Below are 14,222 nucleotides of genomic sequence, written 5' to 3' on the forward strand. Positions count from 1 at the left end.
TGGGCTGCCGTGGGTTGTATTGGCACAGATGGGGTGGCAGTACCACTCACATTTGCTTGATCTCTATCCAATCTTAGCCAGAAAAAGGGTATTTCTCAGTTGCTGCTATGTTCATTTTGTTTAATTTTCTTTGCAGTTAACATCCCCAGTGGAGAAGGGAGAAGTTCTGCATGCTGCCTTGGCTGAGCTGAGCTGTAGGAACCCAGGAAAGCAAAAAAAAAAAACCAGTGTAATTCACTAAAAGTCAATGCTGACTGTACATCTTGTGGCTAGGAGAGAGGTGGGTCAGTGGGATTCTGTAGTTCTCTGACCATGGGGGGCTTGTAGGCTTTGTGTGAGAAGGAAAACATCCCATGGGAGAGTGATGACACACTTGGATTGGTTTGGCTTGGAGCCCAGTGATGCCCCTGCTTGTGGCCTCTTCCAGATGTGCTTGTGGGCTGGGGTCTGGCTCTCCTGCAGCTGGAGGGGTGCAAATTCCTGGCTAGGAGAGTTCTGGGGTTGAGCTTCTAGATTTATTGTATTAATTCTGGGGGATTTCTATCCTGGTAACCAAAATAACCTCTAAACCCAACACACCTGCAGCCCAGTTGGCCTCAATTTTCTGGCCCCAGCATCAAAGTAGTGATCAGATCGATGCATGGAAATGTCAGACTGGGAGAACAGGTCTGCTGGGAGGGCATCAAGCATGCCAGAGGGGAAAAAAAAAAAAAAAAAAAGGTGTCTTGTTTTTTCCCCAGGAGTTCTCCCTGCTGTGCTGGGTGGTTCCTGCCAGGAGAAGGTGGAGCTGGAAGAACTTTCTGCCAGGTGAAGGAGGCTGAAGTGCAGCTCTGGGAGCCCCGGCGGAGCAGCCGAGCCCAGGTGTGCTGGAAGTGCTGGTTTTCCCTAGGAGGTGCTGAGCTGTAAGGATCATTTAGAAGAAAGAACCAATTCCCAGCCTCTTGCAAAAGGCCTCAGCAGCTGGGCTGCTTGCTCTGCTGGCTCAGGGAACAGCCCAGGGCCAGGAGCAGGAGGCAGAGCCCCGTGGTGCTGGGAACAACTTTGTCCCTGGTGCAGAAGGAGGATGTGGCTGGGAGCCAACCTGAGGTGCTTGGCAACACAAAGGAAAACAGCTGCTGCTCAAGTGGCCCTGAGTGAAACCTCCACTCCTCTGGCTTGCTGAGCAAAGTCTGACCCTCAGGAACAGCAGGAGGTGTAGAAAAGGTGAAGCAGCTTCCTGCTTGCCAGCAGGGATGGAGATGTTGGAAAGATCTCCCAGGGGAAGCAGTGAATTCCCTCACGCTGGAAAGTTTGAAGTCTCAGCTCCACAGGATGCTGAGACATCTAAATGAGAATATAAGGGTTGGACCAGATGATACTTGAGGTTCCTTCCAACCTGAAATCCTAGGATTCTGTTTGCCCTGCTGGCTTCTAATCCCAGCTGTCCCTGGGCTGCAAACTCGTGTGCCTGTGTGTGTGAGGCACAGCCCAGATGGGAGCTGCCCCACACTCCAGCTGCTGGATGGGTGGTTGGACTTGATCTTAAAGATCTTTTCTAACTAAATGACTCTGTGATTTGATGCTGCAGGCTGGGTTTGCAGGGCAGGCTGGGGACACAGCAAGGTGGCACAGAGGTGGCACAGCAAGGGCAAGCAAAAAAAAAAAAAACAAAAAAAAGACCCAGCCTGGGGTGCTGAAAAGGGCAGAGGCATCAAAAAACAGGAGGGAAATGAAATCAGTTTATCTTCTTCAGCCACCAGCAGCAGGGCAGCTTTCTTCCTTCCAGTCTTGCCAGTTCTTGCCTATACTAGCAGCTAGGAAGGGTTGTGACATTGATTTATTTAACTCTGAATAATGGATCACACCCAAACCATGCTCCTGTGGTGAGACAGTTGGTTGCACCTTCGTGCCTGTTTCCTGTGACTGTGCTGATCCCTGTCTTGTACCTCCCACCTTTAGCAGAACTTTTCCTTCCCAACCACAGCCCCCACCATCACCTGCAGCTGGGAAGAGAAGTGGCAGCAATTACCTTTGTTCTTTTTGGCATGGAGAAAATCCAGCTCCGTGGAGGATGACCAGGTAAGGGCAGAAAGAAGCTAAATCTTTGGAATTTTTAAGCAGATTTGTGTGTCCTCCAAAGCTAGGAGGCAGGAGAAGACCTGAGCTTTCCTTAGTCCCATATTACAAAGATAAAGGAAGGTCTGAGCCCTCAATGGAGATTTGGGCTCAAGCAGGGAATGCTCTTTGGTGGTTTGCTAAACATTCTCTCAAGAGTAAGCTGGGAAAACTTGCAGCTAAAGCACACAGAGCAGGCAAGGGACACGAGAGGTTTCATTCAGCTTTATTAAAGCAGCTCCAGGCTGAGTAATAAACACACACAACTGCTGAATAATAAAAAAAAAACGGGTACAGAACCAGCCCATGGGCAAAGTACTGTCACGTGTTAAGACATTTCAGGGAAGTGCCTCTGGTGCTGCCTGCATTCCACATCCCAGCAGGCACCAGCATGGTCCAGAGCCTGCTGCCAGTTCCATTGGAGTGTCCTCTGTCCTTCCCAGTAAATACCACTTGAAACAAAATATTCAATGAAAGAAGTAAAAAAAGAAAAAAACCCAAAAAATAGTTTTCAAAAAGTTCCTCTGTTTCCTGCTCTGAGATGACACAACTTAGAAGGAAACTTGGAAACCTTTTGCTGTCTGAAGGGACAGCAGAAGCTGCCAGCCCGAGAAGGTCCCTCTGTGCTTGTCCCCTCCCTGCTCTGAACAGTGGGGCTTTGCAGAAGGGTTCAAAGCTGTGTTGGTGCCACCACTATCCACAGGAGAGCTGGCATCCAGGACAGGTCCCAGGCTTGCTGGGAGGAGGAGGAGAAGCTCCCACTGCCCATGTCTTGTCTCCAGTTCCTCAGTAAAGGCAAAATCTGGTGTGAACCCTGTAATACAGAGAACAAAAGTATTGTGAGAGCAGTGTACAACAAACCCCAGAACACTCCCTGGGCCTCAGCCCCTCAAATGCTGCTGTCCTGGAGCTGCTGGTTTCCTTCTCCATCCAAAAATTTTCTGTAGGTGTCACAGGATATTGTATTATATTAAAACAAGCTCGCTTGGGTAGTAGGACCTCTTGGCAAGGGGAAAAGAAAAAAAAAAAAAAAATTAAAATCCTGCTGGGATCTGTGGTTTCTTGCATCTTTCCTGCCAAGAACCTTTTAGAAACGTTTCATTCCAGTTGCAATTTTGTAACAGAAGTGGAGCAGGAAAGACATGGCATGCAAGGGACACCAGAGAATAATTAGAAGTGGAGAAACCCTGTGTTTATATGTAGACAGGGTTTGTCTTACACATGCAATTACCAACCATTCTGGGACTAAATCCCAACTTTAATCTTGTTCTGGCACCAGCTCCCAGCCCTCATGTCCCACAAGACATTTGGGTGCCACTAACAGATTAACTGTGGCACCAGGAGGAGGAGGCTGAGCTAAAAGCAGCAGCCAGGGCCCCCCCTGGCACCGCCGGGTCTATCCCAGCTCCAGTCTGTACCAGGGACACTCAATCCTCCTCCCAGCCAGCATTCCCCAAAATCTTTGCATAGGCCAAGACTCAGTGGAAGGGCTGGGATGCCAGGTTAAGTGTCTTGTTATTTATACTAATCTCCCCGCAGCATTTCAGCACCTAAAGAGACCTCTTTTTCTCTCTCTCTCTCTCTTTTGCAGGGTTTTAGATCCCAAACTCCCAGCTTGGAAGCACTTTTCCTGGAGCTGAGGTTGGCACAGGGTTGGTCTCTAGGACAGCTCCAGTCTGGGTCTCCACCAGCATCTGTCCCTTGGCTTGGGGTTTATCCCAGCACAAAATTATCAAAAGATCATAGAATGGTCAGGTTGGACGGGGCTTTGAGCACCTGGGTCTAGTGGGAGGTGTCCCTGCTCATGCAGGGGGTTGGAGCTGGGTGATCTTGAAGGTCCCTTCCAACCCAAACCATTCTGTGATTTTATAAATGGCTTAAGTTGGAAGGGACCTTAGAGACCATCTACTCCAACCCCCCTGCCACAGACAGGGACACCTCTCATCCAGCCCAGGCTGCTCAAGGCCTTATCCAGCCTGGCCTTGAACACTTCCAGGGAGGGGGCAGCCACAGCTTCTCTGGGCAGTCTGTTCCAGAGTCTCAGCACCCTGGTACTAAACAACTTCTTCCCAAGATCAACTCTAAACCTACTCTCCCTCAGTTTAAAGCCACTTCCCCTTGTCCTATCGCTGGCCATTTAGAGAAGCTCTCACTTGCCCCGTGACAATTTACCTTCCAGGTTCTTCAGGTGACTCAAGCAGAAAGGTACTTCCAGGTGCTGACGAAGGCGGAGGGGATGAGGGAGTAGGGGACGGTGGTGACGCTGCGCCAGGTGTCTGAGGAGGGGTCGTAGCAGTCCAGGGTTTTGCAGCGCTGAGCCCCGCAGTAGCCCCCCACCACGTAGAGCCTGTTGCCCGAGGTGACGGCGCGGCAGCTGATGCGCTTGGCGGTGACGTCCCCAAATTTGGACCACTGGAAGGTGTCGCTGTGGAAGCGGTAAGCGGAGCTGGCGGAGAACTCCGTGTCCCCCCCGATGACCATGACGTGGTTGCCCACCACGGTGGCGGCCGTGTACCTCCAGGGTTGGGGACAGCTGGTGGGCACCGTCCAGCGGTTCTGCCCGGGATCGAAGCACTGCACCTTGGGCAGCTTCTCCTGGTTGGCGCTGGTGCCACCGAAAACAAACAGCTTCATCTTGGCACCCACCACGGCGGCGTTGCTGACGCCTTCCCGGAGAGGAGCCACCAAGGACCATTTGTCCAGCTGCGGGTCGTAGTGTTCCACTTGCTTGAGGGAGACGGAGGGAGAGGCCGGGAAGGCCCCGCTGACGGCCGTGTGGCCCCCTACCACGTACAGGCAGTGGTCTAGCTCCGCCGAGCCGTGGCCAAACCTTGCCACCAGCATGGGAGCAGCTTTGGCCCACTCATCGTGGAGGGTGTCATAAACCCAAACATCCTTGGAAGCACCGTTCTCGGAGCCTTTCCCGCCGGTGATGTACACCTTGCAGCCGATGGCGCAGGCGCTGCACTCTTTGCGAGGGCTGGGGATGTCGGCCCGGGGAATGATCTCGCTGGTTTTGTGATCCAGCATGTAAATCTTGTCACACATGAAGGTCTGACCTCCCAGCAGCAGCAGGGCCTGGCTGACTTTGCGGGGTCTGGCACAGCACCCAGTCACCAGGCCGTCGTTCTGCAGGATCTTCATTTTGCACCGGACGGCGTCGGCCACGATCTCCTCGCCCAGCTTGTGGCTGGTCACCAGCTTCTCACGGGCCACCTCTTTCCGCAGGTAGGACTCGGGCAGCAGAGCCAGGCGGACGGAGCGGAGCAGCTCGGGAAGATCCCCGTGGCGTTGGGGTAAATCGTAGCGGATCCAACCGATGACAGCTTCGTAGACCAAGGTCTCGTCCTCTACCTCCAGCTCTTCGCTCTCCACCAGCTCCAGCAGTTTGTCCTTGGGCAGTCGGAGGAAATCTTCGGTCTTGCAGAGGGAGGTGAAGTTGGCCAAGGCCATCCTCCAGGAGAGCTCCAGCAGCCGCTGGCAGCAGTGGGCATCGGACAGCAGCAGCATGTTCAGACAATTCCCTGGGTAGAGATTCTTCTCCAAAAAATCAGCCGAAGCATCCCGAATATCCTGAAACTGCAACATGTCCCCAGCCTCCAGCAAGGACTCGGCGTTCTCCTCGTTAATCAGCACCCGGGCCGAGTAAGCGTAATCCAACAGCAGCTCCAGCACCTCGGGGTGGAGGGAATCGTGGAAGTTCACTTCGGCGTCTCTGCTCTCCTTCAGGCCCCCGCTGAACATGGCCTCGAAGTAGCGGCTGCAGGAGGCCAGGACGGCTCGGTGGCAGTGGAAGGTCTGGTTCCCGGCTCTCAACACCACGTCGGTGAAGAGGTGCCGCTTGCGGAGCAGGTTGAGGTGGGTGAGGAGGCTGTCGGCGTGGCCCGGTTTGTGGAAGAGATGGATGTTCATGGAGCCGGAGCTCGAGCGGGATTTGCGGTTCTCGTGGCTGCTGACCGACATGGTGCTGGAATCTGCCGGGGGGAAAACCGGAGAGTCTGCACCGAAAAAGCCCCGCGACCGGCGGGGATGCAGCAGAGGCCACGCCTGGGGGAGCTACGGCGATGGGACGCGGGGTCCGGCCGGGAAGAGAGGGGCGGCAGCGGGGCTCGCCTTGCGGGGCGGTCTGGGACCGAGCGGCCCCGCGGTGTCCCGGGGGGCAATGAGCGCTCCCGGTGCTGCCCGCGGCTCCTTACCCCGCGATTCCGCACCTGGCCCGGGCTCTCCGCGGTTCTCCCCGCGATCCCGGTGCTCGCTCCGTTGCTCCCCGGTGTCCCGGTGCTCACTTCGGTCCCGCCGCCCGCGCCGCTCCCCGCCGCTGGCACCGCCCCCTCGCGGCGGATCAGCCAATCAGCGCCCTCCGCTCGTTCTTTGTGAATGGGGAGGCAGAGCCGCTCCCACGCACGCGCAGCCCATTCATCTCCTCTGCGCCCGGCGGCAGCGTGGCCCCGGTTATCCCCCCCTCCCCCCCCTCCTTCCGTGGCCCATCCACCGCTCCCCCGGACCGGTACCGCTCGTTCTTGCGGCAGCAAGGTTCGGGGAGACGAAAAAAGCGTCATCCAGCCCGGTGGTGCGGTCAGCGGCCCTACAAATGGAGCCGGTCTGGGAGCCGCCATCAGCTGCTGGCTCTCCGGTGATAATCGCGACTTGCTGACACAGGGAGGTCAGGGCCGGGGCGAGCACAGCCCTGCTCAGCAAATGTTTCCCTGTGTGGGGTAAAGCAGGAGGTGAGCAGGGCTGATGGCAGCACAGAGAAGAAAAAAACCCAAAACCAAGCAGATTTCGGGAGGGTGAGGTCAGCACAGGCAGCAGCCACCACTGCTGCTTAAATCCTGCTGGCTGGGACCAAAACAAGGTCGAGACGTTCTCAGTGACCAGATTTTGCTTTATCTTGGCACGTTTCAGAGATTTTCATGCTTCACCAGCCACCTGTTAAAGTTACTTAGTGAAGAGGTGGCTGAAGCAAAGGCACTGAGGCTGCTTCACAGGGTCCTCTCTGTGTAAAAATGTGCTTTGGTTTTACTAACTTGACATCAGAGGGGGGTGTGTTGGGGGGTTTTAATCACTACAGTTCCACGTTGTCCCATGCATGTTTGGAAGGAATGATTTAATGAAGCTCAAAGTGGCAGAATCTGATTTTTTTATTTAAAAACACCCACAGGAGCCACAGCAGATGGTGACAGCAGAGCTCCAGCTGTACCCACGCAGGACCCCCGGTGCTCAGCTTGCTCAGACACAAAGGCAGAGCAAAAAACCAGCAGTCTTTTCCCAGATAACACTTCCCCACACTCCCCGTTGTACCAAAACCTGTAAATCTGACACCAAAAGCTGAGCACAGACAGGAAGGCGTCTGCTGCAGCCCAGCTGGAGCTCTGCAGGGCCAAGGTCCAGAAAAACAGCAAGGACACTGCAAAGGATAATGAGGATCAAGACCTCAGGCTGCTCTTTCAACACAGGCAGAAGATTGTTTCCCCGTGTCTGTGCCAAAAACAACAACAAAAAAAAAAAGAGCAAACGTGGTGGGTTCAATCCTGCTCCACCAGCACCCACAGCTGGGGCAGAACCCTGTCCTGAAGGTGCTTTTCCACGGTGGGCACTCAGGTGCTGTGAAGAATTTCGGGAGATGGAAGGCTGGGAAGAGCTGGGGAGCTGCAGCCTGCACAGCACAAACGGTTTCTGTCACCTCAGCACCGTTTGGAGCTTTCTGGAAGCAGATAAAGAACTCTGTTATCAGGAGGAATGATCACACAAGGCCACCTTTGAAGCATTTGTCTCCTTTATTCGTGGCACCGCCTAGAAACAGAAGTGGAAAACTCATCTTGGCATCGGGTTGATTGGTCCTTTGAAAGGTGATTTAAAAAGTTGTTGCTTTCTTTAAAGAAAATTTTAAAATAATTAAAAAAAAAAAAAAAAAAAAAAAAAAAGAGTCCTTTGGCTGCTACCAGAGCCCGGTGGAAGAGCTCCACCCTCTGGCATTCCGTAAAGGCACAGACGGAGGCTTTGTTTTAACCAGGAACTCTCAACTTCCAGTGTTTCTCCTTAAAAAGAGCACACAGACAGGCAGAAAGCTGCTTCCCCCTCTCCTCCACAGAAACACAATCGGCACAATGTCACCACCACTCCCTCCTCTGGGCTCAAAACATCCCATGGGGAAGCTCCCCCAGTCCCAGGCACCTCCCTGGAGCAGAAGAAGGACAAGCACAAAGCCTGGATTCATCCCTTGGGAGGTTTGTGTGCCACAGCTGTGGGTGTTTCTCCTCCTAGTGCTGATTTTCTGGTGGTTTCTGTGACTGGAGGGTTGTGTTTGTCTTTTGGGATGCAAGAAGGAAGGGTGGAAGTGCCTTTTTTTCCCCCCTTTTTTTTAACCAGTCCTGATTTTTTCCCCAACATTCACCTGAAAGATTTCTCTGATGAAGAGTGATAGAAAATGTTAATTGCAAACAATCCTCTCTGTAATCAACATCTTGGCTCCAGTCCCAGTTACAGGCTGTGTGGAATTACAGTCAGTGACACCCAGGAGAGCTCAAATACACCCTGCCTCACTAAAGATCCTTTTAACCATGTGAAAATCAGGCTCTTTGAAGCTTGATTACAGCTTAATTTCCTCCTCTAGATGCTTGGTAGATACCAATCAGGGAGGATATGGTTCCCAGCAGGCCTACTAACCAGGGAGGAAAGCAGCCAGCCCAAAGAAACCCAGGAGGCAGCCAGTGAATGGCATTGGAGAGATCTGCCACTTCTGCAAGGATGCTGAGAACTTCAGCCTTCACCTGGCCTTTCATCACCTCCTTTTGGCTCTGAGCTGAGGATGTCCTGTTGGAAGCAAGTGTGAGATCAGTGGTAGCCCAGCAGAATTTCTGGCAGCTCCCAAATGAGGAGATCTGTCTGGGTTCAGGTTAACCAAGGAGGGAAATCATACCCCTTGTGCTGCCTCAGCTTTCTCCTCAACTGGAACAAGACTCTCAATGATCTGCAAAGAACAGAATTATTTCTCCTGTCACATCCAAAGCTGAGGAAGAGTTGGGAGCACAAGTCTTGTGAGGAGTGGCTGAGGGAGCTGGAGAAGAAGGGGCTGAGGGGAGGCTGTCTTGCTCTCTGCTTCCAGGAGGTTATAAGTGAAGTTAAAAGTGATGGGAGGAGAGGTAATGGCCTCAAGCTGCACCAGGGCAGAGCTGGATTGGATGTCAGGAAGAATTTCTTCATGGAAAGGGTGAGCAGAGCAGTGGTGGAGCCACCATCCCTGGAGGGATTTAGGAGCAGTGTTTAGGGACAGTTGAGGTCTTGATGGGACTCAGTGATCTTGGAGGTCTTTTCCCTCCAGGGTGACCCTGTGCTCTGTGACAGGGAGGTTTTCCATGACCATTAAGCACCCCCACGAGGAAGAACACCCGAGAGCCTCCTTCATTTTCCCCCGATTCCAGGGAAGCTGCTTCCTTCCCAGTTCCTCTCCCTCCCTGCCCAGCCCCAGCCTTACCTCAGGATCCCCACGAGCAGGGAGAGGGCCCAGAGCTCCGTGCTCAGCACCCACCACTTCCGAGATCCCCCACGGATGATGCCCACGTCAGCTGCCCACGCCACGTGCTCGCAGGGGTAGTACAGCTGGTTCGCCAAGTTGCAGAGCACCGAGAGCCCCCGCACCAGCCCATCCTCATCCTGCGGGGAGCAGGGAAGTCACCTTGGCACCCGGAGCACGGCTGGGGGGGGGGGGGGGGCTGGCAGTGCCCCCCGGCCTGCTCTGCGCTCACCTTAGGGCCCAACCCGTAGCCGCAGCTGTAGCTGAGCATGGCGAAGTCATCGAAGAGGCGCAGGGCCGTGCGGCAGGCGCTCAGCTGGGCCGAGGCGGCCAAGAGACCCCCGGGCAGCCCGGTCGGAGATTCCTGCGGCCCGGCCAGCGCTCCGCCAGCCAGCTGACAGCCATAGCAGAGAGCGCGGACCTGCGGAGGCACAGCCCGGTGAGGGCCCGGCGGTACCGGCAGGACGTGGCCCCACCGGGCCGTTCCCGTCACTCACCACCCGGTCGCGCCCGCGGTAACTCTCGAGTGCGGCCACCAGGCCGCGGAGCGCGTCCGCCGCCATAGCAACGCTTCCGGGATGGGGCGCGGCGCGGGGCACGACGGGAAGGAGGCGGTCCCGTCGCCATGGCGACGCGGCCTAGCGGCCTGGCTGAAGCCTACTGAGCGATGGCGGGCAGCGCCGTGGAGGGGATCGCCGTGCCGGTCATCCCGGCCCCCCTGCAAGGGAGCGACTTCCTGAAGGCGTCCCACATCCAGCTGGGGGCTGAGCGCGGGGTGCCGGGAGGCGCCCATCGGCCGTTGTCTCACATCCACTTTCCCCCGATCTGGGGATTTCACAGGCCGGCCCCGGCCCCACAACCCCCCAGAGGGCAGGTGCTGAGCCGGGCTGAGGAGGACAGCGGGGAAACCTGCTCGGAAACTCGCCTGGCTTATCCAGAGAAGCCTCTCCAGCCGGTGACCCCAGCTGTGCCCCCCCAGCCGGGTGTCCGCATGCACGCAGACCCCCGCATCCGTGTCCTCAACTCGACGATGAGGGAGAGCTTCCCCTGGCCCCGTGCCCCCCTGCACAGACCCCCTCTGCCCACCCCCATTCCTTGTGGAGACAACATTCCTTGTGGAGACAGAGAGAAAATAAAGCTCCCTCCATCTGTCTACAGCCTCTCCTACCCAGCACCCAAGGCTCAGCCCGTGGTCAGGCCCTCACCCCAGGGTGAGCTGCTCTACAGACCCCTCCATCCCCCACAGACCCTCCCCTGGGCACCTGGGAAGTGACACTGAGCAATCAGAGCTGTTGAAACCATTTGGATATTTTACTTTTCTCTTTTTATAGCTGAGTAAAATCGATCTGATGCTCATAAAACAGGTTAATGACCTAACTGCAGCCACTTTCCCCTTTCCAGCTCTCTGCTACGCTTGCAGCCTGCTCAGCTGCTGTGGTTTTTGCACCAAAGCTGTCACCTTGTGCACCACAGACACCTTCTGCAGCCTTACTTAAATCCCCCTGGGGTCAATTTGTTGTTTCAGTGTAAAAAAGAGATTCAGGAGTACTAAAACACTCAAAGAGCCTGGAGATTGCAGCTTCCATATCTTCTGTTTCCTCACGAGGGCAGAAAGAGCATTTTTGGAAATAACGCCGTTGGTTTTTTCCTCTCTCTGTTTGGCAGGAGGCTTCCCCACTATTCCAAGGAGTGCACAGCCCTCTTACAACACTTCTTACCAAGAAGCATTTAAGGGTGAATGGAATCCAACTACAAAGCCAGGTGAAAAGGTAACAGCAAGACTCTGGGGAGGACCAGGACACAGCTAAAGGGCAGCACGGTCCCACGCTGAAAGGTGTGGGATCTGTGAAAACCAGATGGATGGAAGGACAGAGAGGGGGAACAAAGGGATGGGGCTCTAAGTAGCTGTTCTCTAGATCTCTTGGCTTCCCTTCAGCACGTGTCTGCTGTTAAATTTGGGGATCCCAGAATCAGTGGCTCCATAAGTGAGCAGAAATACTCCTACGGTGCTCCCGAGAAGGGGACACACAGGTAAGGGGAGGAGAACCTGATGTGCATCCCCAGGACCTGCTCTTTCTGATCGACGTTGCTAATTAAGCAGGTCATTAATCTGGTTTCTTGCAGAGCCTGTGATAAGGAGCTTGCTGCCTCCCAGATCCACCACAGCAACCTGAAGCTGGGGGATGGTTGCACCAGATTCTCCACCTCGACATCGGAGCATTTCCCAGCACACAACCCAGGTAGGGTAAGGGTGTGATTCACAGGCAATGTGGACAAACCACTGCTGGGGTTTACAGTAAGTTTTAGCACCAGGTTTTAGGGATCTAATTATAGATAAAGACAGTTGCACTCATAGATAGTTTTGTATTTAAGACTTTGTAGTTTTTGTATTCTCGGCATCATCCCTGTGAGGCTGTTTCACCCTCACTCCACTTTCCCAGCAGGTTCAATAGCTGAATTAGTTCCTGTGACTTCTTGCACGAGGGGAAGGCTTCTGTAGCTGTGAATTGTTCAGACACTGGAGTGCTCTGACATCCTTCACTCTCACTCTTCCCAGAGCCTGTCACTATTGTCCATCCAGACAAATATTCCTCATCCATCCCCAGAGGTGATGAAGACCCTGAGAGAATTCAAGCCTTGGCAAGAACGACTACAACGCAGCTCTCCTACCCCAAGGTTTGGTCTCAGCTCTGCTGTGCAGGCATTTTTCTGCTGGAGACCTCTCTGGTTTTATGTACACTACTCAAACTGATGCTGTTGTCCCTTCTCCCTGCTCTGGGCTGTGTAACAAGGTGCCTTTCCCAGTCTGTTTCTGTGCAAGCAGCTCTTGTCTTCTCCAGCCTGACAGGTACAACCTCACACCAAAGCCACAGGGACATCAAAGCAGCATCTGCCTGGGTGACAAACACTCCTGTTTCTTCAGCACAACACAACAGGCAGACTACAGCCCCCCTGAGCAGAGCCAGAGGGTGACAGCAGACAGCAAGAGCCACCACGAGAGCCACATCCCCTTCAACTACCACAGTAAGGCCCCTTTGCTCAGGATGTTGTGGTGCCAGGCAGAGCCTGCTGGGGTTCTCCTGCCTCTGTGCAAGGGACACTGGTGCCTGGTGCTCTGGGACATTCCCTGCAATGTGCAGTGTATTCAGGTGCCATGAATGATTTCTGGGACGTGATCCAGTGGCTTGATCTTTTCCCCTTGTTTTTAGAAATTGTTTTGCTTTTGGATTTGGGAGGAAGGAGAGGATTTTGATCCAAAGCTGTGCTTTTGCAACCTCAGGAAGGGATGTGGTTAGAGCTGGTGGTGGAAAGCATTACCATAATCCTCCTCTGACGTGCCTTCCTGTTTCTGGTGGCCAGCACTCTGCTGCTGAGCAAGGGCCCTTCCTGCAATGTTTTCTGGTTTTAAGCCATGTGTTTGACTAAATGTGGAACAGATCACAGTTGAATTGGTCTTTCCCTTGGCCCCAGACTTCTGGAGCAGCTCCAGAACTAGCATATGGAGTGATATTCCTGTAAGTGCTGTGTGGGTTTCTTGGGTTGGTTTTTTTCCATTTACCTCCTCACCCTGAGAATTGTTTTCTGCCTGGGCTAAGGTTTGCAGCAAAGTGCTGATAGCAAAGCCTGTCTTGTGCTCTCAGGTTTGTGAGTGCAAATCAAACTGCAAAGCTTTCCTGGCTTGGATTTATTTTTTATTTCACTTCCATCTGTCAGCAGATGAAAGTCCTGTCACCACCACGCAGGCCATGCTGGTCCCACACAGACTGCAGAAACAGCAGCTCTCTGAAGATGTGCTACAGCAGGTACAGCCTGAATTTGGATTTACCACGGGGAGCACTGGGGGAGCAGGATTATCCCAAGGAAAGCATCCTCAGTTTTGGTGGGTGCCCTTGAGCCACGTGAGAAGGGGCAGCCACACATCAAATCCTGTCTGCAAGGAAATGCTCTCTGGGGAGCAGAGTAGTAGCTGAGAAAAATAATTAAAAAGAGCAGGAGGATAGAAAACCAAGCCCCTAAGCCAAGGAACATTGGAGGGGGGGGGAAGGGGATTCTGGTCCCCCACAGAGGATTGGAAGAGGAAAACTGGCATGGCTAGAGGCATCCAGCCAGGGAAAATTCATGTCAGGGAGCCACCCAGGGCTCACACGTAGGAGCTGCCAGATGCCCCGTTGCCACCTGCCTCTTCCTCAGCCCTGTCCCCATCTGCTGGAAGCTCTTCTCTCTCCTCAGATCAAATGTTCACACCTGGGGCTGCCCTGGAAGACTCAAGGCCTCTTCAGGACAGAGCAGAAAGATGAGTTCACCCCCAAGTTCAGAGGCCCAGCAGAAATCCAAAAGGGAGACTGCCAAGTGAGCTGTGTCCCACTGGGGACCCTGAAAAGATATTGTCCCCAGAGGAAAGTGCACTTTGCCCCTTGATCTTCTCCCTTCTTTGGTGACCATCCAGAACTTGTTGCACTGTGGACTGTTGTGTTACCTGTTGGCCATCCTGGTGCCTTGCTCTTGGCTCCTGTGTGTGTTCTTACAGGGAATGTTTATTTCACAAGTTGAACAAGGACACAAACAGGTGTTGTGACAGCAAAAATAAACACTGGGGCATTAGCCAAAGACCCGG

The 14,222-nt window shown here is 54.0% G+C and overlaps 3 protein-coding genes and 1 long non-coding RNA gene across 9 annotated transcripts; 2 read left to right on the forward strand and 2 right to left on the reverse strand.

The window, feature by feature from the left end:
- The first annotated feature begins 748 nt into the window (after positions 1 to 748).
- Positions 749 to 4,272, forward strand: LOC139788288 (uncharacterized). Its single transcript, XR_011722827.1, has 3 exons — positions 749 to 861; positions 1,964 to 2,058; positions 3,686 to 4,272. It is a non-coding gene; the product is annotated as an uncharacterized lncRNA (long non-coding RNA).
- Positions 2,305 to 7,050, reverse strand: LOC139788284 (ectoderm-neural cortex protein 1-like). Of its 2 annotated transcripts, none has more exons than XM_071728097.1 (3): positions 6,306 to 7,050; positions 4,267 to 6,068; positions 2,305 to 2,908 (listed from the first exon to the last, which is right to left on the reverse strand). In XM_071728097.1, the coding sequence occupies exon 2, from the start codon at positions 6,055 to 6,057 to the stop codon at positions 4,288 to 4,290; it is 1,770 nt and encodes a 589-aa protein (XP_071584198.1). In that variant the 5' UTR covers positions 6,058 to 6,068; positions 6,306 to 7,050; the 3' UTR covers positions 2,305 to 2,908; positions 4,267 to 4,287. The 2 variants fall into 2 exon arrangements, with proteins under 2 accessions (XP_071584198.1, XP_071584197.1); XM_071728096.1 differs by having other exon boundaries at positions 6,291 to 7,048.
- Positions 7,051 to 7,184: 134 nt separating this feature from the next.
- On the reverse strand, positions 7,185 to 10,220 carry PEX11G (peroxisomal biogenesis factor 11 gamma). 4 transcript variants are annotated; one of them, XM_071728105.1, is made up of 6 exons: positions 10,105 to 10,220; positions 9,840 to 10,028; positions 9,569 to 9,747; positions 9,014 to 9,064; positions 8,761 to 8,907; positions 7,853 to 7,887 (listed from the first exon to the last, which is right to left on the reverse strand). In XM_071728105.1, the coding sequence occupies exons 1-6, from the start codon at positions 10,168 to 10,170 to the stop codon at positions 7,872 to 7,874; spliced, it is 648 nt and encodes a 215-aa protein (XP_071584206.1). In that variant the 5' UTR covers positions 10,171 to 10,220; the 3' UTR covers positions 7,853 to 7,871. The 4 variants fall into 4 exon arrangements, with proteins under 4 accessions (XP_071584207.1, XP_071584206.1, XP_071584205.1 ...); XM_071728104.1 differs by having other exon boundaries at positions 7,853 to 8,907; XM_071728106.1 differs by lacking the exons at positions 7,853 to 7,887; positions 8,761 to 8,907; positions 9,014 to 9,064 and adding an exon at positions 7,185 to 7,798.
- Positions 10,023 to 14,215, forward strand: SAXO5 (stabilizer of axonemal microtubules 5). 2 transcript variants are annotated; one of them, XM_071728098.1, is made up of 8 exons: positions 10,023 to 10,818; positions 11,273 to 11,376; positions 11,544 to 11,638; positions 11,732 to 11,847; positions 12,165 to 12,283; positions 12,448 to 12,631; positions 13,322 to 13,410; positions 13,838 to 14,215. In XM_071728098.1, the coding sequence occupies exons 1-8, from the start codon at positions 10,275 to 10,277 to the stop codon at positions 14,024 to 14,026; spliced, it is 1,440 nt and encodes a 479-aa protein (XP_071584199.1). In that variant the 5' UTR covers positions 10,023 to 10,274; the 3' UTR covers positions 14,027 to 14,215. The 2 variants fall into 2 exon arrangements, with proteins under 2 accessions (XP_071584199.1, XP_071584200.1); XM_071728099.1 differs by having other exon boundaries at positions 13,325 to 13,410.
- Positions 14,216 to 14,222: the final 7 nt, after the last annotated feature.

Source organism: Heliangelus exortis, chromosome 28 (genome assembly GCF_036169615.1).
Source record: "Heliangelus exortis chromosome 28, bHelExo1.hap1, whole genome shotgun sequence".
Lineage (NCBI taxonomy): Eukaryota > Metazoa > Chordata > Aves > Apodiformes > Trochilidae > Heliangelus > Heliangelus exortis.